At 39.2% G+C, this 26,566-nt stretch overlaps 1 protein-coding gene across 2 annotated transcripts in view; it reads right to left on the reverse strand.

Moving 5' to 3' along the window:
• DDX10 (DEAD-box helicase 10) overlaps positions 1 to 26,566 on the reverse strand; it is a 288,714-nt gene that overhangs the window by 141,592 nt on the left and 120,556 nt on the right. For both annotated transcript variants that reach the window (XM_081799536.1, XM_081799535.1), the window contains exon 16: positions 21,420 to 21,476. In XM_081799536.1, coding sequence (XP_081655662.1) covers positions 21,420 to 21,476 — 57 coding nt within the window. The remainder of the gene's footprint in view (positions 1 to 21,419; positions 21,477 to 26,566) is intronic.

Consider the following 26,566-nt stretch of genomic DNA (forward strand, 5'->3'; position numbering starts at 1 on the left):
CTGCATGGAGCACTGGGTGTTATGCACAAACAATGAATCATGGAACACTTCATCTAAAACTAATGATGTAATGTATGGGGATTAACATAAGAATAAAAAAAAAAAACAAAGATAATAAATATTTGAAACTTAAAAAAAAAAAAAATCTAGCGACTAAGGCTGGATTTGTACAGATGTTAGAAAGGGCTGAGCTACTCAACAGACAAACTATCTTCAAGCCGCTTCGGACACGTGAGTGCCGATTCTGGAAGCAACTCTCATTCTCACAGCTCCCTGCGAGACAGCATGCTCTTGTTGGCCTCCTCAGATTTCTCTCAAAGTACAATTAACAGAATTATGAGCTTCGGAGTATCATGATAGGCCCCAGAAGCTCTCTCATGCAAACTACCACAGAGGGCAGCAGTCCCATGCTTCTCCGAGAACAGGGTCTGACAGTGGAGAGTACGACACCTTACCCTCATAAGAGAGCTCATTCCACTTCTCCACAGTTGGAAATGTCATGATGTTCTTCCACAGGGCAATCTTTGCTCTTCGTCACATAATATTGTTTCGGTTTCTTTTTCGTAAGCTATGTCATCTTGCGCTAATCACCAATTTTTCTGCACTTCTTATGGCTATAAAACATGGGAATTTTTTCAGCTGCCATGAAAACACAATACAGTCCCTTAAAGCAATACCCCTTCTGATCCTCAGCAATCTCACAAATTAAACAGACCGTATCCTCCATCAGGACCTGCTGGGGAGTAGCTCCAACATCTAAGAGAAATAGACCCTTTGGAGTTATTTGAATGAAACACAGTTCAGGTACTGTTTGATCCAATTTAGTCCAGTGCCTAGAGGGATAAAGGATTAATAAAGTAGCTTGTTTGGGACTGGTGTTCTAAAATCCATTTTGATAAAGCTATAATGACATCTTAACTTTCTTACAAGGCAGCTTCGTATCACGGACAATACTTAAGGGATGTTCCAGGTCAAACAGAATGCACAGGCAGCACAGATGGTAGAGCTCAGTAAGTCTGAGTTCTCCTTCTGGGCCAATCATTTAACCTCTTCGGAAAGAGGTTTTATGAAAGAAATTCAATATTCTTTATAAGGGAAAGAGAGAAGCAGATACGCAGACCACAAACGAATCTGCCCCCAGTAGCAGGTGTTCTCAGGTAAACAAAAGTTTTCTTGGGGTGCCTGGCTGGTTCAGTCGGAAAAACATGTGACTCTTGGTCTCAGGGTCATGAGTTTGAGCCCCAGGCTGGGTGTAGAGATTATTAAATAAATAAAACTTAAAAAAAGTTTTCTTAGTTGGAACGCCCAGGATAATGTTATAAGACAGAAGGAATGATAAATGAAGAGAAAAAATAGTCCTATGACGGTCAGCTCCTATATAAATAGGATGGTTCAGTCAGTCAGGAGGATAAAACAACATGTCTCCCTGAACCATCAGGCATAGCGCATCCGGGGATAGAAAGCTGATGGTGAAAAGAAGGAAGGGAAGAGAGTGCAAGTCTTTTCCCACGGGGACAGACACAACACACTCAGCCCTGATACATATCATGCTATTCAGGGACAGAGCGTCAATCTCCTCGAACTTGACCTTCACACAGTGAAGACATCCTGTCCATTTACTTAGAAAAACAACATACTCAAGCTATATTTTCCAATGGAAAAATACGGCCTTAGTCCAAATTTAAATACCATCATAATAATTATGCTAACCCAAAGTGATAATGCAACATCTCAGGGTAACCTTCCACTGATTTAGGAGACAGTCATGAAGAACTGCATAAATACTCAGGATGATATAACTATGATTATGCCCATGATGTTTATTCTAAAGCCTGTACTCCCAGAATTCATTCAGGTCTCCTTTTCGGCAGTGGCTCCGAGTTTCAAATGACAGCACAGCCCATATGCATTGAGGGTAACTCCTAGTTTTCAGAAGCCTTTATAGTATGGGGGCAGAAGGGATGGGAGCGTGAGCCACTGAATGCAAGGAGAATGAGAGAGAGAGAGAGAGAGAACAGGAATGAGAGAAAACGAAACAGGTGAGTGGGGGAGTTGATTGGAAAAATGCACATCCATATTTTTGAGATAAACAAGACACTTGTATTTGCACCAGAGAACATTGCTGATGGGAAATACTGACAAGTATTTCCACAAATTCAAACACACTCAAACACACACACACACACACCAGACACCACTGAGTACCACAATATACTCAGAAATTCTTCTAAAACAAGCATAATGGTAATCATGCCAGAAATAATAGGAATCAGTTACGAAGCTAGTACACTGAACCAAAATATACTCGTATTTTTGCTGTCAAAACAAGTTTGTTTTGCAAACCAAAGCTGTCTAAACCTGGGGAGAATATTATCTCAAAGTATCCCTGGTTCTGTGCGACTCAAGTACTTTTTATAGGCTACACCCTACTCTCACTTACGTAAGTGCTCATTTTAAGGAAATGAGGACTGTTTTCCTAAATATCTTACACTTATACTAGTTTGCTTTTCTCTGAAAGAGCTGAACATTGAAGAAACTGCTTGTTTTACACACATTAAAATAGAACGCAATGATCTTAAAGGATAGGCAGGGTGAATAACCACTTAATGGAAAATCAATTATGTAAAATTAAGTTTGCTTTGATCACAATTAGTCATCAATCTCTTACATATTTATCTTGTTGATATAACATTATACTAGAGTTTGGTATTCACAGGAACATTTGACGGTTTTTAAGAACACATTGTACAAAAGGAGGAATTGAGATAACCGCAAAATAGTTAACTAAGGACAAATTCAGAATGTTGCAAAGTATGATATTTTAGTAAATCACTACTATTAGGGCAATCATTTGTTAACTTTTAAAATTTCTTAGTACTTAACAAACTCCTTTACACATAAATAAGAATGACACATTCATCCATCATCAAAGCTCAACTTTTTTTTTAATTTTGGGGACTGGTGAGGATGGAGTTGGGATGTGGGCATGCAGATGGTACAGGGGAGGGACAGCTAAAATTTATTCTAAATTCTAGAACAGTGGAGGGAAAAGATTTTCCCCTCTCAGGGCTGGGGTGATGAGTGTGCTAGAAAGGAAAGGAGAGAGGAAACAAAATGTAGTCTTCATCACATTACAACTTGCACTTTCCACCAGCAGAAGCTTATGTTTCCAGAGTTCCAAGTCTCCAGGAGAGCTCAAGATGACATTCTCCAGAGGTCAGGGGAAAGGAACCTGTGGGTTGTAACGAGGGTGACCATACGGACTGTGTTTGGGGAGGACCAGGTATCCAGGTGTAGTAATTCACTGCACCCATTTTCACTCTCTTAAGTGTTCTGTGTGTACCATACTTTACATGGTCACTCCAAGTAATAATGGAAATCAACTCTGATGTGTAACATGTTTTCTAAGGGAAAATGCTCCAGCTTACAATTGAACTTGGAGACATAAAGTGTACAGTCAGAGATTGCCTGTATTTAGTAATTCCCATAAGGCCCAGTAACACTGCTTTCTGGTCCCCCCTCCTTGTTTTTCATTTTGCTTTTCTTGAACCTGAACTATCCCCCAAGTTATTGTGCCTTCCAATAAAAAGCACGCTATAATTGTGCTACATCATTGCTTTGGACTGTTTCACTCACTCACTCAGTAAGTATGGACCGCCCGGTGTTTGCTGGCTACTAGTCCAGGATCGGTGATACACCTGTCACGGAGCTCACATCTGGTGGGGCTACACTGGCACACCTTTATTTACTGTCTGGCAGAGGTAAGCACTGTGGAGAAAAACAGATCCAGTAAGAGTGTGCAGGGCAGGAGGAGGTGAAGGGATCAGGGAAGCAAATCACAAAGCTACTAGGGGCGCCAAGGGCAAAGGAAACAATCAGCTTAGCGTACCTGAGGAACAAGCAGGAGGGCCTGATGTTAAAGAAGTTAGTGGCAGAACCGTGGGATGCAGACCAGAGAGGAAGCTGGGAGCTGGACCATGTATGGACTTTGTAGTTTCGTGAATAAGACAGGGAAGGCCTTTGAGGGTTGGGTTCTCAGCAGAGGGTGATATAACAGGACTTACTTTGAAAGGCTCATTCCGGCTACTATACTAAGAATAAACTGAGGTGGGGGGATAGGCAAGAAGGATGAGAGAAGGGAGATAAGCAGGCTAATTAGAAGGTGATTAAAATTACTAGTCCACGGTAGAGATGATGGTGACTTGGATGGAAATGATAGTAATGAGGCTAGTACAAAATGGCTGCATTCCGGATTTTATTAAGAAAGTATTTTTAAATAATTTTAGATTTACAGAATCTTTGCTAAGACAGGAGAGAGTCTGCATATATCCCTCATCCTTTCCCCAGTTATTAACATCTTATGTGTATTTGTCACAACTAGGAAACCAACACTGGCATATCACTACTAACTAAACTATAGCCTTAACTCGGATTCATCAATTTTTCTGGATCACTTGGAAGGCAAAGGCAACAGGATTTACTGATTAACTGTGATGGAGTTGAAGAGTGAGACGCTAAGGGCATCTCTAAGGCCTTGCCTGAGCAACTGGAAGGATGGAATAGTCATTTCCTCGGATGAGGAAGACCATGGGGAAAAAACTGAGGAGATAAAAATTGGGGGTTTGAATTTGGCCATATTAAACTTGAGATTCCAACTAAAAACTCCAGTGTCCAATAGGCAGTTGGTTATAAGAGCCCTGGTCTCAGGGAACAGTGCCTATTAGCTGGAGAGGGATTTTTAAAATAGAACCATGAGAACTTGATGCTTAATTGTGTATGATGAGTACGGAAGAGGCTAAAAATAACTCCCAAGTTTCTAGGCAAGAAAAGACAGGCAAATGATGACAGAAGTTTTTCAATTTTAACCTTCTCCTAATTAATATCCACATTTTACCATAATCCTCTATAATGAAGCTAAAAATCTCAACTGTCAAAATTTCAGTAATGACCTTTAAAAATTAACACATTTTGCAGAAAGTATTATTTTAAAAAAACAGGATATATATCAAATATATCAAACTTCTCTTAGTAAAAGAAATAAAAATCCTTTTGGCAGAACTAAAGATAAGAAACTACAAAACTGAGATTTTAAAGTTTACTTGCATACAAATATATTTAAGCATTCATGCCTTCCATTTGTGCATTTCAGACTAACATGCATGATCTGCAGTCTGTTCAGAGTGAAATGCAGAACCAAACTTTATATTCTTTCAGAGGGGGAAAATATTTTTTAAAAATCAGATGTTAATGGAAGTTTATCAATGAAAATACAGAATCAACTGTGAAAAAAAGAACTCAGGCACCTCTGTAACAATTCACACTTGACAGAAGACCCGCTGACATGTCTTATTCCAAATGAGATGTTTCTGAAGTTTAAATATCAGTATTTTCAGCTCTGGACGTTAAACAATGGAAAATACTTTCTCAGTTCAGTTCCTTCCAAAGAGAAAGTGAGTGATGAAAACTATCACAGGCCATGACAGAACATAATGGCAACTTTATGCCCTGGCCTTGCTGAGTAAATGGGCTGGAATTTTACAACAAAACCAAAAAACTACCTTGAAAAAGAATCAGGACGTATGCATAAGGCTTTCAACAAAAAAGTAAATTCTTCAAGCAATTATTTGGGTTTTCCTTGAATTCTGCATCTGACGCCTCCCTTCCACTCCATCACTATCATTACCTCTTGCCCAGACTTTTGAAAAGGCCAGTTGGCTAAGCTCTCCCGCCTACTCATGGATCTAGCAGGCAGAAAATGTGAGCTTAATTCTTTAAACTTGAGACAAGGGCTTTACCTTTCTAAACCTCAGTTTCTTCATCTGCATGAAGGCAATAAATACCTCCTTTTCCTGATCTCTGAAGGTTACTATTGAGAACAAGTTAAATAAGGTATGTGAAAGTTAATTATGAACTATTACAGAAACTTGTTAGGGGATTACCATCCTATCCTGGCACACGAACGTAATCATGTTATCACCGTGACACAAATTCTTCAAGTGCTTTTTGTTGCCTGTTAGGTTAAGACAAGTTCCTTGGCCTGGCACTTGAGAACACGTGCAGCAGAATCACTGCAATACATCCCTCTGGCATTCCATCCTCATAAAATAACCCACTTCCAAGTCACAGGAGACCAGCGTTTATCAGGAGGCACATCTCAACTCATCAGTGAGTCAGGAAGTCACTGGGTAGACCGTGACTATCATTTTTCAAAAAGGAAGTAGAATAAGTATATGACCCATGATAAATTTAAGTATCGTTTTGTGAAATTTACCTTTCAGTGTAGTATGTACCTGTTACTAGGAAGGGATGTAAAATGAGTTTCTATTTGAAGGTCCTGGCAGGAAAGCGGGGGGAAAGCCTGCAGTGAACCCCACGTCATGGCCTTCCACCATGGGCCACACCGGTCACACTCCCTGCACCCAGACTGCCCTTCTGCCTCAACTTTCCGGGTCTCCTCTTCTTATCTGAAAAATGGAGGTAACACAAAGAGCCATCCCACAGTGCCGCTATGAATCGCAGATCAAACTCCTCTGTTCCTAGGTACTACACCAGATGAAGCACCACGACCCTTTCTCTGCCTTTTCTTCTTTTCTGCCTGCAAGCCCATACAACAAGGTAAAGTAGTATCAGTAGACTTAAGCTGCAAAGTTAGGCGTTTCCAATTGCCTTGTGTCCCAAGCTACCATTCATATGAAAGAGTCCTTTAAGTCACACCACATATGGAGGCTGCCTGAAGAAAGACTATAACTTCATATTTCCTTGATGTCTGAAGGCAAAAATCACAACCATCAGGACTGGAGCAGAGTGGTACCCTCTGGGTCTACTGAGACTGCTGAGGGCTCTCTTTCCCCATACAATGGTGTTTCTCAATCATGGGGTCTGTTTTATTAATGTTCCTTGCTGTTAGGGACCTCATTTCACTGATGAAACGGGAATGTCCTTTAACAAACTACCTGTTCTACTTTGCTATTTTATCCTCTGTAGCTCCATAACCCACAAAACTATGTTTGTTAGGACGTGACTACAATGCACACCAGTGTGTAAGGGGTGCGGGCCTTCCCTGGAGCCAGAGCGCATGTGCTCAGTGCCCAGGTCCTGCGACTCCTACACGAATGGCACATTACAATTAACGGACGTTCAAGAACACTTACCTTGATTTATTGCTCCAAATGGCTCTCTTCCTGGGATGCTCTCTTTTTTGAATCCTATAAGTCAGAAATAACCTCTCCAACTTCCGAATTGTTTGCACCTTGTTCACTCATGAGTGGTTCTGCTACTATAATCATGTCCAATATTTTATCTCTTTTACTAGATCTGCCTTCCAGAACAGAAGTTAAATGCAAGATTTGAGATGCAGATAGTCACTTACTGAATGTCAGTCCTAGGGCAAATATATTTAATTTCTTTAAGCTCTAGGTCCCTCATCTGTCAAAATGTGTTGAGAATACCTACCTGTGAGTACTAAATAAAATGCCTTAGCACGGTGTGTGCTACACGGCCGTTTAATACTGGCTATTAAAAAGGGCCCTCTGTTACTGATCTTTATACTCCCTAATGCAGTCAGTGCATGAGAGGTGCCAAATTTAGGAAACCTCGGGGCAATCTGACTCCTCTTTCCCAGTCCCCCCATCAGTCACCAATCTTTGACAGTTACATTTTTGAATACCATAAATAAAACGTCTTTTCCTCATTATTCTTACACTCAGTGTGATACACGGGCCCTCATTACTTAACATCTCAACTCCTGAAATGGTCTCCTGATTTCCTGAGTTGTCCTAGCCCTGCAATCCAACCACACAAGACAAATAAAATTAATCCTGGTAAGATAGATCATAATGATATTCTAATCATCAAGCCATGTCTGTTTTCAGTTCTCCTCTTATTTCATCTCTCTGTAGCATTTAACACTCTTAACCAGGCCCTTCTCTAAACTCTCTCTCTATACTTCCTAGACCAATACACCAATTTTCCTTCCTCTCCTCTAATCTATCTGATACTATCTTCTCATTTGTCCTGACTGCTTTTCATCTGCCTACCCTGCCAAGGCTACTGTTCCCAAGGATTTGTCACCTGGCTCTCTCTCATCCACTCTCTGGAGTCACACTACACTGGAATCCTGAATCACTACAGACAAGGAGGTGTGCAACTTTCCTACACTGAAATTTCTTCATCTGTTAAATGGGGATGACAATATTATTACCTATAACTTCAAGGCTAAAGTTCATATACTGAAATACATTTTTTAAAAATCCATGGAAAGCACTTGAAATGGTCTCTGACACATGGAAAACACAATATAAATGCTTCATTTCTTCCCCTTTGGCTTCAAGCATTATATATGGACATACCTCACAAAACTTCTCCATCATAGCATTCATTACACTGTACTCCTACTTACAAATGTTTTCCATTAGACTTATAGTTCCTTAAGGGCAGGTTAACTCTATCTTGGAATTATGCTGGAGCACACACAGTAGGCACTCAAGAAATATGTATGAAGTAAATGAATGACTATTTCTAGGGTCATGCTACCATTGACACTGAACCTCTCCACAATATCTTCACCACACCCCCCACACTATCCTGAATCAGCCCAAATCTTTAGGCATCCAAGATCCTCTATGATCCACCATCTTTCTCCTTCCTAGCTCTTGCTATTCCGCTTTATGCCAGTAAAAACTGATAGACCTTCTCATATCATAGGCTTGCCCAAAGCCCCAAGAGCATCAGTCAAACCCCCTACACTATAATGGCTGCAATCTCTTAGTGTATTTCTTTTTCTTTTTTTAAGATTTATTTATTTATTTGAGAGTGAGAGAGAGCAAGAGCATGAGTGGGAGGGGCAAAGGGAAAGGAAGAAAGAATCTCAAGCAAACTCGCCACCAAGTAGCCCAATGCGGGGCTCAATTTCATGACCCTGAGATCACGACCTGAGCCTCTTGGTCTATTTCTATCACTGGTGAAGACGCTACACAGAATAAACATATCTGCAAGCATTATGTAGGAAGGTTAGAAAGGATCTAAAAATGATAGAGAATAATTTATCAACTTCTGAATAAAAAAGGACATCAGAATTATAGAGCTGAAAGGAGCCAAGCAGAACATCCAGTCCAAAACACTTTAAGCAAGTTGAGAAATGTGCTCAAGGCCACACAGTGATCTATTGGTGGCACAGAAATCAGGCTCCCAGTCCACTGGATCCTCTGGGTCAACAGTGATTCCATCTAACAAACCAGGGCCACTTCCTCCCAGTGTGGTCACTTCCAGGCCTCTCTCTCTCCTCCAATGAGCTGAACAAACACAGGACTTCCATGCACATGCCATGGAGAAGCCAAATCCTGGTCCATCTTTTACAACACAGCTCTCCTACTCTCACTCCCTTATACCCCAGCATTAGTTTAGAGGCGGTTCATGAGACTTCAGGGCAACAACAAAAGGAGATTTTTCTCTGATGCCAACCTACATGCAGTCAGACACACTGAAGGAGAACTAGAGTTCTGGGTTCAGACTGGGTTACAGACTGACTCAAGAGACTAAGCTAGCATACATTCTGCCATAGTGGCATAAGCCAAACCAAAAACAGAAAAGGCTTAGCAGCTCAGGGTTGTATGCAGGTACAAAAGTGTGCATCTGGCTTTAGACCAGTGGCTCTTAAAGGAGTGGCGGTCATACCTTAATTATACACATATGTACTGCATGAGTGCATGCAAATAAGCCCCTTTTCCCAGAGCTTCTGATGGGAGGAGGGTGAGGAGGAGCTAAGTACCTGCATTTTGAGACATCTTTCAGTGATTTGGATTCAACACACTCCAGTCTTGATGGAGCTACTGGTTTAGATCTTAGCTAATTCAGGACAAGCCTGCTAAAAAGGCAATATGTAAGTAATACTGATAATGATGACTGACATTCTTTACAGTGACTCATAGCTCTCCAAGCCCTTACACATTCATTGTCTTTGCAAGAGACCTGGAAGACTGACAACGCAGACAACATCACTGCTGTTATTCTACTAAAAAGGAAACTGAGGCTCAGAGGAAAGATGGCTGCCCTGGAGTCTGGAGCTTACTGGCAAGAACAGACCCTGGGTCGTCTATTTCCAAATCTCATGGTCTTTGGGGGAGAGCTCTAACAACCGGGCAGTTAGTGATAAAAGCTGACTTTAAACCCCAAATCTCTGATCTTACATTACTGATGAACTCACAATGCACACATTATCATTCACTCTTAATTTTCCCTTTTACTTAGATAGAACTTAATATTTTTTCTTACTGTCGCTTTCTGTTATCTTCAAAGGAATGTCACAAAAATACCATGTGTCAGCTGTACTGAGAAGGGCAAAAATCTCAGGGTTGGATGGATGCCAGGAGGCGGCAATCAATAGCAGTCATGTTTAGAATTTAGATAAGAATCATGTTAAAACCTCTCATTTCCAAAGAGAGCTGCACTAATATAAATAAATGGATAAGCTTGAGAGTGTATATCATTTCCAACTGAAGGAAATGAGAGGACTTTATGAAATAAAAATCAAATGTGTCTGTAGTAAGGAGGAAAATTGATGTACAGAGCTGAAAATCAAGATGGGTAAAATAAAACAACTGGTCTTAGTTCTAGCAGTGATTATAGACAGACAAGCAGTATGATTCTTGATAAAGGACTTTTGGATCATGAATACACTATTTCTGCAGCATTTTCAAAGCTTAACATTTGATCCAGAATTGCAAGAGATTTACTCCCTCAAGTAAGATAAAATGGAGCTACAGTTTTAACAAAGCCTACTTCCTCCTTGACACTATAAACTCTTACTAAGGGACCAGGTACATGACAGATGCTGAATAAGTACCTGTCAAATGATATTTATCTGTAGATGGTGAAAGGGAGTGAACACTTAATTCACATAAGATGTGCATGGAAAGTACCGTATCTGAATATTTCTATAGCAAGAACGAGATAAACCAAATGAAAAAAGCCTACTCATGGAAAGATAATCACTTCTTTGATAAAGTAAGCCTTCAAGTTCTGAATATTTCTCAATTTCTGTGGTCAGTTATGCATACATTCCAATTTATGAAGTTACAGTAGTACAAGCAGGGACCATTCATACCAATGTCCATTTCATCAACCTTTGTGTTCACTATTCGAAATAAAGTCCAATTTCAACAGCTCCCAGGGTTCTCTCCGCTGTCAGGAACAGTAGAGAAGTGGACAACATTCTAAAGCCACCAAAACCCTAATAATGTGGTGTAGAAAATGGAAAGTTCACTGGGGTGGTGAGGAGGTTAAAGGTGTCTGAAGGGCACAATGATTACTATGCCCCTTTTAGAAAATACACATTTTTCTTTTTATTTTGCATGGGAATCATAAGAATATTATTTTCTCATTTTGGAGAAACTGTTTTATGAGTTTTAGGAGGTAAAATATAATACTTCTTGGAACAAGTAGATTTAAAAAGGAAATGTGTTATTTGAAGGATATAAATTATTAATTTTCTTTCATAGCTTTCATAAAACATGGATGACTCGAGGGACAAAGGCTCCCAATAGTTCTGGAGTTATAAGCGTTATCCATAATACCCTATATATTCCTAAATCCACAAATTAAAACATGTACATTGAAAGCACATACAGAGATCTAGTATACCACTCCATTTTTCAAGATAACCTTTTTAAGTATGACCTATTATTCAGGAAAGTACAACAAACTGTAAGCACAGAGCTTGACGAAATTTCATAAAGAGAATACCTCCATGTATCCACCACCCAAAGTAAGAAATCAGAACACTCCCAAGGTCTCCAACAGCCCCCCTCACACTTGTTTTCTCAGTAATAATTCCCTCTTTTCCCCAAAGGTAACCCCACTATCCTGTCTAATCCCCAATGTTGATTTTACTTTAAAACAAATAAACAAAACAAAACAACTTTATATAAATGGGATACTATAGTATTTACTCTTTTGGGTCTAGCTTCTTTTGCTCAATATTTGTGAAATTTGTCCTTGTTACTGCAGGTAGTAATAATTCATAACTGTATATAATATCCTATTGTATCCATATGCAGAATTTATCTACTCTACAATTTGGGTTAGTTCCAGAATCTGAGGATTATGAACAGTGCTGCTCTAGGAGCATCTCTTAGGAGACATCTCTGTATCCCTCTTGGGTTTATACCTAAGAGGGCAAGTGTGGGGCCCTGGGTAGGCATATGTCCAGCTTTGCAGACACTGCCAAACATCTCTCCCAAGGAGTTGTGCTATTTGTCAAGAAAAGCTCAGGGGGATATTGTGATTTTGCACCTAAATATACAGTGATTTAGGATAAGAAAGAGAGATAAGTTCCAGATCTCATAATTTAATACCACTCTCTCCTGAATATTGCAGATAATGCTCAAGGCAATCAGGCTGAGATTTATTAATGTACAATCTGAAGGACAGAAAACAGATCAACACTTCAACAGTACCAGAAGACCTCTGCCTTTCAGGTCCTGAGACAGAAACCAGAGGGTTTTTTTAACCTTCTAAATGAGGTGTATGACCTTAACCAAGTCACTTACTTACCTAGCTTCTCTGTAGTAAAGCTTTTTCAACTGTCAAATGATCGTAATGCTTCCACTTATTACATAAACCAATAAACCTTGATGGAAGCATTTTGAAAAGGATAAAACACTGTGATGGTGTCGACAATCTACAACAACACAGTCTATAAACAGCAAATTCTAGAGTTCTCTTCAAGTCAAGAAACTTTTGGATCCTGTAATATATATCAATAATAAAGAGCTACTAAGCAAAGGGAGAGATATTCCAGCGCAAAACACTGGAGACACCTGGCTACAACTTTGCCCAAAGAAAGAAAACATGGCAAACAGGAATTAGTTAATGTTGCTGGTAACAATAACTGCAAGAATAACAATAATAAGATTAGCTTATTAGAGCTTAACGGTCACAAAGCATTTCATATAGAATAGAGGATTGAAAAAAAAAAGGTGTCAGTGAGAAAGACAAGTTCTCAATGCTATTTTCAGTACATTCGATTATCTCCAGGAGCAAATTCTTCTAGCCACTTTTCTCTTTTGAACGCTGGCTTATAGTGCTCCAACACAAGTCTTTATGGCGTCGAGAAGGGGCAGGAAAGCTTGGCTACTCTATAGCTCGCTCACAACACCACGGTAAGTTAAAGTTCACCCCCCAAAAGAGCTTTCCTTATTCACAAAAAAAGTATTTCACACAGCACTAGTGGATACCAGAAATATTTGAAAATTAGGAATCAGCTTCATTCTCTCACCCATCTCCAAAATCAGGAATGGTCTTTAGGACTGAGCATAAAACATATCCCCATTTTCTTTTTCCTACACTCCATTTCTTTTTTGTTTCTACTATTCCCTTCTCCCAACTTCCTCAAGAAGACTGAGGACAGCCTTCCTGTTAAGAAATACTGGCATCCTCTTCCTCCCTTGTTCTCCCTGCCACTGATGGTCTTAAATTCTAAGTGTTACAAGTACGGCTGATGCCATTTACACACCATTCTGTTTATCTCCATCTCTTCTGATAAAAAAGGACACTGAACACCAAACTATGTACAAGGTGACAATTCTACATTTGGTGTGTCATTTAAGAAAAGATAAGAAGGTACTATGATTTTAGCAATACAAGTTCATATTTTGATCATCTTAACAGCCTTTACATACTTTTAAGTTATTATTTATATATATCATATATATACATATATATATGATATTTAGAAATTCATTCTTGGGATAGCCAATGTTGGGTGTTTATGAGAATCTGAAAAAATCTCTAGCAATAACATGGAGAACCCACAAAGATTCTTGTACCATACTCTGAGAATCATTAAAATCAAGATTTATAAGTAATTATCTATTCCTAGTATAAATGAAAGGATTCAGAGTTGTGAAGCAAAATCTTAACAAGAAAGGAAAAAAGGACCCACATGCACTTTTTTCCCCCAGTAATTTGAGATTTATGTATACTGTAAGAAATTACGACAGTATAATCTCCCAAAAGACACTAACAGCTTTACAGCCAAAGTTGTCATGCACATCATTAGTGAATGGTAATACGTATAAAAATATGGGCCAATGATTCTAAGCATCAGCCTCCATAAACATGATGGCCACACACACACACGTACACATGCTCACAATGGTTTCTACAAAGTAGGGTATGTGTTAATGGCCACACAATTACCAACTGACCACAATGATTCAGACAGTTAATTTGTTCTGTTAGAGAAGATATTTCTACAAACCACCAACTCAGCATATAAATGTCAAATTATCTCTAACCCGAGATTAAGCAGAATAAAGCACAATGAGTATAAAGGGCATCATAGGGACTGACTTATTCTGTTTTGGTCCAATCTGTACCCAGAGTCCTATGTATTGGAATGGACCTAAATGACCACTCAAATGAGCAGAGTCCATTAGAGCATTTAACAATACAATTATTATTAACATATAGAAAGGGGTAATATGTATGTACATAAGTAGGTACCTATATACCCACACATATATAGACACGTATATACACATATACATATATGTATAAAAGAGTAAGAGAGAGAGCATAAGCACATGAGTACTTTTTGGAGCATCTAATTCAAATGTGTTTTGAGTCTATTTTCCCTAAAATGCTATCCGGTTATAACATTTTATTTTGCATGTTTTATAAAAGAAACAACATTCTTTAAGAAGTATTAGAAGAAACACCTGAATTAGTCATTAAAATTCTGTCTCAAAAATTCTGTCTCAAATTAACCTGATATTGCAGTGCAAGTTTAAAAGCAACAAGCCTGACTTGTTTTCTGAAAAATTCCTTCTTGTTCTCAGGGTTCACAGCTTGCAAAGTACAGGTTTACAATCACCCTTAATCTTAACACCCACTGCTCAGCTCTCAGTTGTTATGAATTAGGAGGTAGACACAGACCTGGATCTGAGTCCTAGCTTTCCCATGGTCTAACCACATTTGAATTAGGTTGTAATTATTCAGGCAAACCATGTTCAAGACCACCAAATACAATATTCACCATAATGCTGCCAACAGAGAAGTTTTAACAGAATTCCCTGTTTGGGTTGATCAAAAATATTTATGAGCAAGGTACTAGATGACAGAGTGAAGTCACAACTTCTACGAGGTTAAGGCAAGGAAGGTGAGAATCAGGATCAAACTTCCCCATTTGAAAAATAATGATTTGGAATACAAGAGTCTTCTCTTTAAAGGTTTGTATTTTGGGGTGGGAGTGGGGAGGTGGGAATGGAGAGTTAGCTTTTCATTGGCACAGATTTTTGTCCAGGATGAGAAGGTTCTGGAAATGGGTAGTGGGGGTGGTTGCACAGCAATGTGAGTGTAATTAATGCCAAACAGTGCACTTAAAGATGGCTAAAATAGTGAATCTTATGTATATCTTACAACAATAAACAATATTTTAAAAGAATTTTTAAGGCTGCGCCCTGTATCCCATTAAGCCATTCCTTCACCCACTCAAACATTTATCAAGTGCTTATCATGAAACAAGCACTGTGAGGAAGACACCAAGAACAAGACTTAGAGCTGAGCAGGAAAAGACAGACACGTATCCAAGTAAGTGCCATAAGCCATCAGACGCTGCATACAGGAGACTGAAGTGGGAGTTATAAAAGCGGAGGTCCATTTTATCTGAGGTGGTCAGAAAAGTGTTCATAAAAGGGAGGAATCATAGGCTGAGTCTTAAAAGATCAGCATGTATTCACCATGTGGAAGGTATTATAACCAGCACTGTTCTTTCTCCCATAGTTAACTTTAAATCTTCATGACTGGAGGACAATTCTCTGACATGGGAGACTAAAAGCATCTCTTAAGTGATCCACAATAGTTCAAAGTTCAAATTTAGTACTCCCCTTCTTTATTATCAAGAAAGAAAGAGAAGGGGAAGGAAGCAAAGGGCAGGGAGGGGAAGAGAGGGAAAGAGAGGGGACGAGAAGGAAAAGGAAAGGAGTCATTACATTAATAGCCACGCAAACCAAACCAACACTAGAATCACAATAAAAGCTAAACCTATTTGGGTTTTCATTGCTCACTTCGGTAGATATTAAAGGGGAAAAAGCATGTCATCTAAAAGACTCTGTGTTGTTTATTTAAAAAGTAGAAAGATAGCGTAGTGGATCTTACTATAGCACTAAAGCAAGGTATTATTTGAGCAGTTTGCTCCGAGAAAGAGAACGACTCATTTAGGGCACCATTAAATCAGTGATTATATCAGGGGCAGCAAAGGGCAGCTTAGAAGGGTTCAGTCCCTTCAAATGAGAGCAATTTACTTTCAGGGAGGACCTTTGCTTTCTCTGGGAACTGGGACTATAAACAAACCTATGTTTCCATTATCCTGTTTTTAATTTTACCAAAAGTTGTTTGGTTCAAAATAAACTGACTCTCTAGAGCCCTTGAAATCCTAACCATATTAAAAACAAAGTAAGAGACCAGTACAATGTCAAAACTATGAAATGCCAGAAAAAGGGGAAAAAATGGGGAGGGGGGTGCAAGGGTTATATGAAACACATGGAATGAGGAGAAATTTCCCCCCAAAATGAAAAATTTTAATTTGGTGTCAGTCAATAAAATGCTGCCAAAAAGGAATAAATACAAAGGTTTAGGACCTAGGAATGACCATTACCAACATTTATTCTTTCTTTTTTTTTTTAAAGATTTATTAACATCTCTTTGTAGCTCTGTAAGGAAAGATAACCCTTCAGCAGATAAGACTGCAGTAAGACGTGAGAGAAAACAAAGGAATTCTCCACGAATGTCGAGAAAGGCTGAGGACCCATATTAGGAAATGCACTGAGTACAATGCACACATTTTTGTTACGTATCTCGGCTCAGATCACGGTTATATGGGAGCACAAAAATGTAATTATGATTACAAGTGACTCTGTCATACACTCCCTTCATTTTACATATGGTGATAAGAAGCCAGAGGGGAAACGACATGTCAGGAGGCACCCAGCAACACGGAGAGAGCCCACTTCCTAGTGTCAGCTCAGAGCTCTCTCTTCATGGATTTGCTATTAGTCATTTTCTACAAGCAGCTGCCAGCCCACGTACATAAGTCAGGTTTGTTTTAAAAGGGTAAAAAGTAACTTACCAGGAAGGAGCATGGAGCAGTAACAGTACCAGGGTATGAGGTTGCAGAGAGCCCGAGTACACATGTCATTTCTGCCACCGAGGAAGCCAGTGATGAGGGGTAAGTCATTTACTTGCTTCTAGACTTAATTTATTTAATATTAAGTATGTATGTATTTAAGAAGAGCCATTATTTCAAACAAAAGCTCCCCTGGAAGCTTAGTATACATGAAGGAAAAAATGGAGCTGCTCTGACTGAAGTCAGAATGGGAGCCCAGGGTCCTGCCCCAAATACCTCTACAGAACGCCTAGGCACTCAATGTACTGTTTACAACCCAAACTACTGGAGTAGATCAGTGGAGGCCACACTCTTAAATGTCATGGACCAGGAAAAGTTCAAAAAAGATTTCAAAGGATGGACAGAGGGTTTTTGCTTTGTCGAGTAATGACAATTAAAATCATCATTATTTCATAAATAAAAGGATATTCCAAAGCCAAAAAAAAAAAAAAAGAGAGAGAGAAGGTCCTCTCAGAATGAATAAATACAGCTGTATAAAACTATTAGTGACCAGAAAAAAAGATATGATAGACCAGTGGATGAGGAAACCACTCTAGACCATCTCTCAGGCCTACTCATGTTCTAAAGTTACACAACTCCTACTTCTTTGGATCCTATATCCTCAAAGAACTAATTGTACCACCTCAGGTATCCAAAAAACTGTTTCCCAAGTCTACTACTATTTGTTAAGCAAATAAATAAAGTGTCCCAGGGTCACTTTATTGCCTTATTAAACAAGGCAATAAAAACCAGAGAAAATTAAGCTGAAGTTTACAACTATAAAACTTCAATCTCAGAAAAGGCCATCACTTTAGTTATTTTGATATAATTTCCCCCATGCCTAAAAAATAACTTTACCATCTGTAATATATTCAGGCAAAACGTAACTTCCCAGTGTTTAAGTTCCTCTGAGCTGCTTCTCACTCTTTATTCCTCCACACTCACTGTTCACTTTTACCAACCTCATACTTCTGTTTAATAAACTCTACTTTCTGTTCAAAAGCAGCACAGCACTGAGATATTCCTGGGGATCTGTTTCCTCAAGGTTTGGCACTGTTGTTCCTTTCTTTATACATTTCTGCAAAATCGTTCCAGACATTAGAGGTTGGTACAAGCACTTGTGACCACCAAAGTGACAAGAGGAAATCGAGCTGAAGGATGAGGTGAAGCTGTATTTCCAGGATTATGTCACCTCCCTGAACCTAAAGAGCAATGTGATCTACTGATCATTGCTACAACTGTTTTTTCCACATCTCAGTTTAAAATTTCTAAGTTATGAGAACACACAACATCCTGGTAAAGTAAAAAGTCCATTTTGCAGTTCAAGTATTTCTCTGCTAAACAAAGTTTTGATACTCCAAAGACCTCTATCTTCCGGATCACTAAGCCCCGGGCACCCAGAAAACCTCAAGGGTTTCCTATGCGAATCTCAGATCTATCTTTTAACAAAGAGTAGCCTCAGATTCCTGAGAGGTCCATTCCAACTTTGTTTCACTGCACTCCATCTTCAAAGCAATGTTTCTTAGGAAGACTTTCTATGTCGGAAGAGATAACCACCAACCATGCTTTATAAAACTGAAACCTCACATTATCATTAAGCCTTCACCTTTGGGGGAAATAAAGACAAATCCATTAACTTTCCTTCGAACACTATTTTTTCCAATTAAAAACAATACTCTGCGTCTTCTATGTTCCTCCTCATGGAAGATGATATTGGCTGAATGGAGCACAAAACATGGTCGAGAGAGCCCTGGGAGTCTCCCTCTCTCACACCGTCAGCTGCTGTGCACCAATTCCCTACAGAGCTCTAAATGGGTATGACTACATGTCCTGCGACAGCAGGTCTGCAAACACCACTTCCTTTCACCACCAAGGCATCTTCTGACTATCTTGTAGGTCCAGTAATCGAAAGATGCTCTAGCCTGAAGCTGACCAAAGGGCCTCAGAAGGCACAGCCACAAGTCACACAGTGATTATGTGGAAATATATTAAAGAGAGGATAAAGCTTACTTTAAAACTAAATTATCCATCATTTAAAGCACATGCACAAAGACAATAAGGTCACCTGATAATTCACACCATGTATGTCTTCTTAGACATCACAGAACATAGGGCCATCACCCCTTTTTACAGAGTCGCTCCCAATAATATCTTCTGGGTCTGTTTCCAAAGGGGCACCTGAAAAGCCCGAAAAGGGAGCCTTCATCCAACCACTTTTTTTTTTTTTTAAAGATTTTATTTATTCATTTATTTGACAGAGAGAGACAGTGAGAGAGGGAACACAAGCAGGGGGAGCGGGAGTGGGAGAAGCAGGCTTCCCGCCGAGCAGAGAACCTGATGCAGGGCTTGATTCCAGGACCCTGGGATCACAACCTGAACTGAAGGCAGACGCTTTACAACTGAGCTACCCAGGCGCCCCCCAACCACTTTCATTTGAAAAGAAATGAGCCGCAAAAGGTAGATCCAAGCTAATTCCTCGGGACTCCAACAGTCAGCCTGAATCTGTCACTGCGGCCAGTCCTTGGTGTCTCGTGGAATGTTTGGGTCCTGGCTACAACCCGGCCACTCATCCCGCTGCTCAGATCACCTGGGAGCAGCAGTCGAGGTTGTGAGCATCACTAAAGCACAGCCTCTGTCTGCTGCGGGCTCCTGGCCTAGCAGCAAAGCCACGGCAGCGGTAGAGCCTCTTCTGTTTATCTCCAGGACAGTGGTTGGACAGGAATGAGGCGTCCTCATTCCCGGATGTCAGGAACAAGTGGATGACAAACAGGGGTTAGGGAGTGAAGGGTATGCCTGGCTTGGGGAGTTCACTTTAGAGATCTGCCCCAGTGGACCGGAACTGACAGCCATTGCCAGTTTCTCTGTTTATATCCCAGGTGGTATAGCATCAAAACCAAATACACACATACGCCAATTGACAGAAAGATGAAAGAAGAGGCACAAGAGGCAGCCCCATGGGTGAGAACAATTTGTGACCTAAACCACCACACAGGTGAAGGCTACAGTGTCAACAAGAATAAAACAAACCGTTTAAGCAATATACACAAATATGCGTGAATACACACAAAGGAAATACACTAAGCAGGTTTTCTTCTGGCTCCAGATTACATCTTTCATTTTAGAATTTTATGTGCAAAGTGAGAGAGCTTCTTAGTGAAATAAGTTTAGTTTTATGCTGAGCATGCAATATTCATAAATATCAAATGCTTTCGTTAGATCTAAAGTTTTCTTCTTAAATTTAAATTTTTCCCACACTAGCCCCTAAGATGCAATTTCAGCGCCGTGACAGTGCGCATCTGCATTTTAAGAGCATACACAGAATCCGCCCCCCGATTTCGCAGTCAGGCCGCACACACTACAGCTCTCGTTTTTGGGCACCTTTGAAGACAGAGTGATATTTAATACTGAATATAAGCAGTCTTTTCATCTTACACTGCAGAATAATTGCTTCCCACTTCAGAACTATAAAATGAGTTATCATCTCTGACTTGCTCTCTGAGTGCTATGGCCAGCATGGAAAAAATGACAAAGAATATTATGGGCTTACTCAAGGGAGTCGGATCTTTGCTAACTGCCAAGAAGAAATCATGGCTAGTCAGGCACAGCACGAGGAGACATGGCATGAGAAATGACATACGTTACTGGGTCCTGGTTCTAGGGAGTCATTTGTACTCAATGCAGTCGGAATGCAGAAGCTGAGCCCTTCTCAGTGTCAAACCCCCCAGATAAAAATTAGAGCTGCACATGGATGGTGTTCACAACAGGACATATACGAGTGATACTGTGCATATACACTTGCTGAAAATTTTTACAGAAAATAGTGAAGGCACGTGATACGGAGTGCTTCCCCCTAGATCCCAGGAAAGGAAGCAACCAGTGCCTTCAGAGTTCTCTATTATCGAGGTAGGTCCACACAGCTGTCTGCCTAGTGGAAGGACGGCAGAGTTTAAAGTCCTGTTGAGCTTGGCCCACAAAGCCAACAGTCTCCCATATTTAAAAGGCACAAAACAGAATGGGAAAAGGTGGCGGGAGTAGTAGGATAATGGCCAATAAGCAAATTATCTTAGGTATTTTTCATTCTGCATTACAGAGGAAAGAAACAAACAGGAGAAAGTAAATGACGGGCACACATGGACTTATACCCAATTTGAACGTCATGATGTATAAATAAATATAAAAAATGCATATGGAAAAGCAGAGTACTTAAATCCCATTCAATGTTAACAACATTTTTCTCATAAAAAAAATCAACCCTTACCTTTGCTTGTTTCTTACTGGCTTCTCTTCTGGCTTCCCTTTCCTTCAGTCTTTTCTCCTACAAAAAAAGGGGGAAATTAGCAGCATATAAACTTTTGTTTATTACATGTAAATCAGACTACACATTCTTGACATTTTTTTTTTAAAACCAACTGACACCTGACATTCATTTTTCAATAAATATTTACTAAATGCCCAAGATGGGCTTGGCGTAAATAATCGTAATCATTAAGTATGTGTCAAACAGATCTGGAATCAGATCACAGTTCTATCACTTAATAGCTGTGCAATTTTTGGCAACTTATTTATATTTTGTAATTCATTTTCTCATTGAAACATGAAGATAACAGGAGCACACAGTTCATAAAATTGGTATAAGAATTATATAAAATACTATACATAAGTGCTTGGCACAATGTCTGACATATGACTGGTATATAATCAATGTCAGCTATTAGAATAAATAGGGAAAAAATGCATTAGTGACTATTTCCCTTTTTCTCTAAAAGGAAAATTTATAAAGGATATGAAATCCGTTCTTAGAAAAGGAACAACATTTTCTCAAACAAAAAACAATGGAAGATCATTCTCACAAAGCATGTTATTTTATTAAATTGTTTTCTAATTGCCCCATTAAGTTTTCCAATGATCATAAAATAGGCAGAAAATGCAACACTAACATTTTTAAAAATAAGAAAAAAATTAGTGTGTACAATATTAAAATTCAAAACAAAATAACCGGCTAAAGGTGAAAAGAATTTTGGGGTTTTTTTAACGATTTTATTTATTTGAGAGAGAGAGAAAGACAGAGAGAGTGTATGCACAAGCAGGAGGGAGGAGAAGAGAGAGGGAGAAGCAGACTCCCCGCTGAGCAGGGAGCCTGACACCCCGAGATCGTGACCTGATCTGAAGGCAGATGCTTAACCGACTCAGCCACCCAGGCACCCCCCAAAAAACTTTGTTTTAAATTAAAAAAACCTCTTTTTCTCTTCAAAAACAAAGTGCTGAAATAATAAAAAGGCTAGACTTGATCCAAAGTTCATAGCCAACAATTTATATTTGTAAAAAATTTTAATGAACTGCTAGGTCAACGTAAAAGCTGAGTAAATAACAAGTAATTTCCTTTTTTTTTTTAAAGATTTTATTTATTTATTTGACAGACAGACACAGCGAGAGAGGGAACACAAGCAGGGGGAGTGAGAGAGGGAGAAGCAGGCTTCCCGCCGAGCAGGGAGCCCGATGCAGGGCTCGATCCCAGGACCCTGGGATCATGACCTGAACTGAAGGCAGGCGCCCAACGACTGAGCCACCCAGGCACCCCACAAGTAATTTCCTTTTATGACCATGATTCACTATTACAACATTTATTAATATGAGAATTAATAAGTTTTTTAACCCCGGGCACTCTGCTGTTACCATGATGTTGTACGTATACATGACGTTCTCCAGATTCAAAAGCCAATTCTAATGCATCCTCTGTGGACCTGAGGCTGCTCTGTTGCTCCCAGCACTGAGAAAGACAGTCTCAAAAGGGATTAAATAATAATTAGTGCAAAGAGATGGGGGGTTCCACAGAGCTTATAGATTCAGTTTCTAGAGCTCCAGATTACACAGTAAGAAAGTTAAATTCTAAGGGAAACTAACAAAAATTCACATTCACATAGCAACTGTGAATGTGTCACACCCCTAAATAATGCATAATGTTAAATTACTCCTTTCTGTTATTATTCTTTCTCTAACCCAGTTTCAGAGAAAATGGGTATTCCTTTGACTTCCAAATAAAATATAAAATTAAAAGGGCAGGTAAAACCTAAACAATGTGCAATTATACAGAGGAACATTCTAAAGATTGGAAGTCCCAGGACCAAGGTCAGAGGAAAAGGAAGGCTAAACAAGAACTGTGAACGTGATTTGCTCTTTGTGAAAAGCTGACAAGATGACAGGACTGTTCTCTAACCTGGGCCTTCGCGTGCAGAGTCTAGTGCTTTTTTCCAGTACAACCTAATAAAAATCAAAATGGCAGGGTTTGGAGACTTTAACAGATGACACTTTGATAACAGAAGAAAATAATACCTAGTATTATTTTAACAAGCAGCCAATTAATGCAGTTGCTATTACATGCCATCCCCGAACTGGTTCTCCGACGGGCTTGTGAGGGTTGTTCTGCCGCTAAAATAAAATACTCTCGATGCTTCCTCAGTTTGTGGGAGGAAAAAAGTTCATGGATGGCAGTTTCTCAACATTTGCATCCAAATTTTTCATAAAAGTTGCCATCATTTACTGATTTTCTATAAACATTAGCAGACTACAGAATAGATGAAAGTAGCCAAATAATATTAAAGAAAAGAATTAACAACAACTGATCATAGTTACTCTCAGTTTGAGAGCTGGCTTTCGTTTGTGGATGCACATATTTGTAATATAATATTACATTTTTGTATTTGTAATATCTGTAATCTCTCTTCTCTCTTACACACACACTTTGCTTCTATTTTATACAAAAGGAAGTCTTCATGTTTTAGAAGGTAAAATTAAGGAGAGCAGTATTTTATGTTATTGTAAAAGGTCACAGTGACTTTCAAGCATCGCGCTGCTGAAAGTAATTTTAAAACTATACTTACATGAGATACAGCTGTATAAAACATCAAATAACTAGACAGTAATGAAACTGAACTTCTAGAAAAAAAACCTTTGTGCCCATTAACACATTATTATTAAGACTGTTATTTTCCTACTAACACTAATAGATCTGAATTAAACAGCAGTATGTTAAGCATTTTACATATATTCTTAAAACCATTTAACAAAACTTAAAAAGTATTACTTTTCACATTTTATAGATGAAAAAAACTGAACCAAAGGAATTATCTGGTATGAAATCACACAGCCACTCAGTGATGAACCTGAGACTAAAACCAGTCTCAGAGCCAACGTTCTCCCCCTCAACTCCAGCACACCCCTCAACTCCAGCACACTTCTCCTCCCCCTCAATTTCAGCCTACCTCTCTCCTCCCTCAACTCCAGCACACCTCCTAGGCCACAACTCCCTCCTCCCTTCTCAACTCTAGCATACCTCTCCTCCCCCTCAACTCCAGCACACCTCCCCACCACCTCTCCCCTTCCTCAACTCCAGCACACCTCTTCCCCACTCTCCAGTCCATTAGAAAGCATACTTATTTTGCGGATGTATAGTGTTTTTATCTTATCAATACGTTTAAGACAAATGTTCCATTTCCTTTTATTATTAATAACGGTCTGCTACCGTATGGGTCTTTTCATCCTGATAGCATATTTTTTTTTCCTGATAGCATTTTGTGGACATTATCTAATTAGTTTTTGCCAGTCTTCTGTGCAGGGGGGCAAAAAAGATAATTAACCACATTTAACAGTCACAAAAATTTTTGTTGTAATTATTCAGTAACTGACCTTCTCCCAACACATTAGATGATCTGAAAATGGCACTTCAAAGTTCCAAAGAATAACCTTAATATGTTCAAATCAGAAAAACCCTGTCTATACAAGTAAACATAATCTCTACTCTGGGCCTTTTCATCTAGCCATTTTAATCCTAGCAGAAAAAATATGTTGACAATTTTCCACTGCTACAGAATTCCAGTATTAGTTTATTATAGACAAGGAGGGACATTACAAATTTCAAATTTTAACTGGCTATCAGAATTCACATGTGCAGGCGCCTGGGTGGCTCAGTTGGTTAAGCGACTGCCTTCGGCTCAGGTCATGATCCTGGAGTCCCTGGATCGAGTCCCACATCGGGCTCCCTGCTAGGCAGGGAGTCTGCTTCTCCCTCTGACCCTCCCCCCTCTCATGTGCTCTCTATCTCATTCTCTCTCTCAAATAAATAAATAAAATCTTAAAAAAAAAAAAAAAGAATTCACATGTGCATGCAAATGGGCTAAGTTTCCCTTGTAAGATTTCTACCACAAGTCCCAGATAGATGAAGTATATCTAAAACCTTGAAAATAGGAAGTGAACATGACATGGAGCTTCAGTGCAAATAAAAAGAACTTTCAATACTGAGTGAAACACAAGGAAAATGAGAAAACTTTTCTTTCTTATCTTAAAAAGCTATGTTAGCATTCTATCTGAAAAGAGGAAGGAATAAACATTAGTCTTCAAACAGAGGAAAAAAACAGGAAGTAGAATTTATGGTAATCCAAAATTTGGGAAATGGATATAGGAAGAAAGTACATTTTTTTCCTTTGCTAAGGCAAGAAAAACTAACTTAAAATATGTGTGTATATATATATATATATATATACACACACACACACACACACACATATATGAATTGTAGATGCTATAAATGAGAAGACATAAAGACAAAGGGTTGGCGTACAAGGACTTGAGAGGGCAGATATAACTGAATTTTATTAGATTCAGTAATTGAGATTCTCCTTCCCCCTTAATTTTATGTGGTTCAAATGCTTTAAATCCTTTATTCTCCTATTTTTGAGGACAGAGTGGTACCTAAAGCTATTTTATGCCACACAAAAAGAAGGCAAAATTTTATCTTTAGTCCTACCATGCTACAAATGATTAAATGTAAGAAGAGCATGAAATTCAATAATAGAAACCAAATTCACAAGGGATAGGAAAACAGAAAAATCACATTTCAAGATACAAAATGCTCCCTTTATAGATGTTATTATACTTCTTTTGGCTTCTCACAAATTATAGGCCCTTAGCTTTGAGAAAAGAAAATGCCATAAAGTATGAATTTTATCAGCAGTCAGGACTATGTATTTAAATCATTTTCACTCTATGGCAATCTTGGAAATTTGTAGATTTGGAAACAATTCAGGAAGTGGTGGAAACATGAGCTGTTTGGATGACTCTCAGGCAACTGCGTCACTTTGGTAAGGAACTGATTTCCCAGCTGTCACAGAGAGCAGGAGGAGACATCTATCCCTATTTCAGTAGTATAGGAACCTCTTTTTTTGGGGAAGAAAACTGGGTCAAAAGAAATGAGTAAAAGAATGATTACAAGGATCTTTGGCCCTGAAGACACCCCCTGCCCTCCAAAAACAAAACCCCAGTTAACCTAAATCCTTCCCAGGGACTCAGAACAAAGCAAGGTTCTCTGATCTGTTCCCTATTCCACAGTTTCATGAGAATGATGCAAAAAAT

This window comes from Leptonychotes weddellii, chromosome 11 (genome assembly GCF_054177405.1).
Source record: "Leptonychotes weddellii isolate Sample4059 chromosome 11, ASM5417740v2, whole genome shotgun sequence".
NCBI classification, from domain to species: domain Eukaryota; kingdom Metazoa; phylum Chordata; class Mammalia; order Carnivora; family Phocidae; genus Leptonychotes; species Leptonychotes weddellii.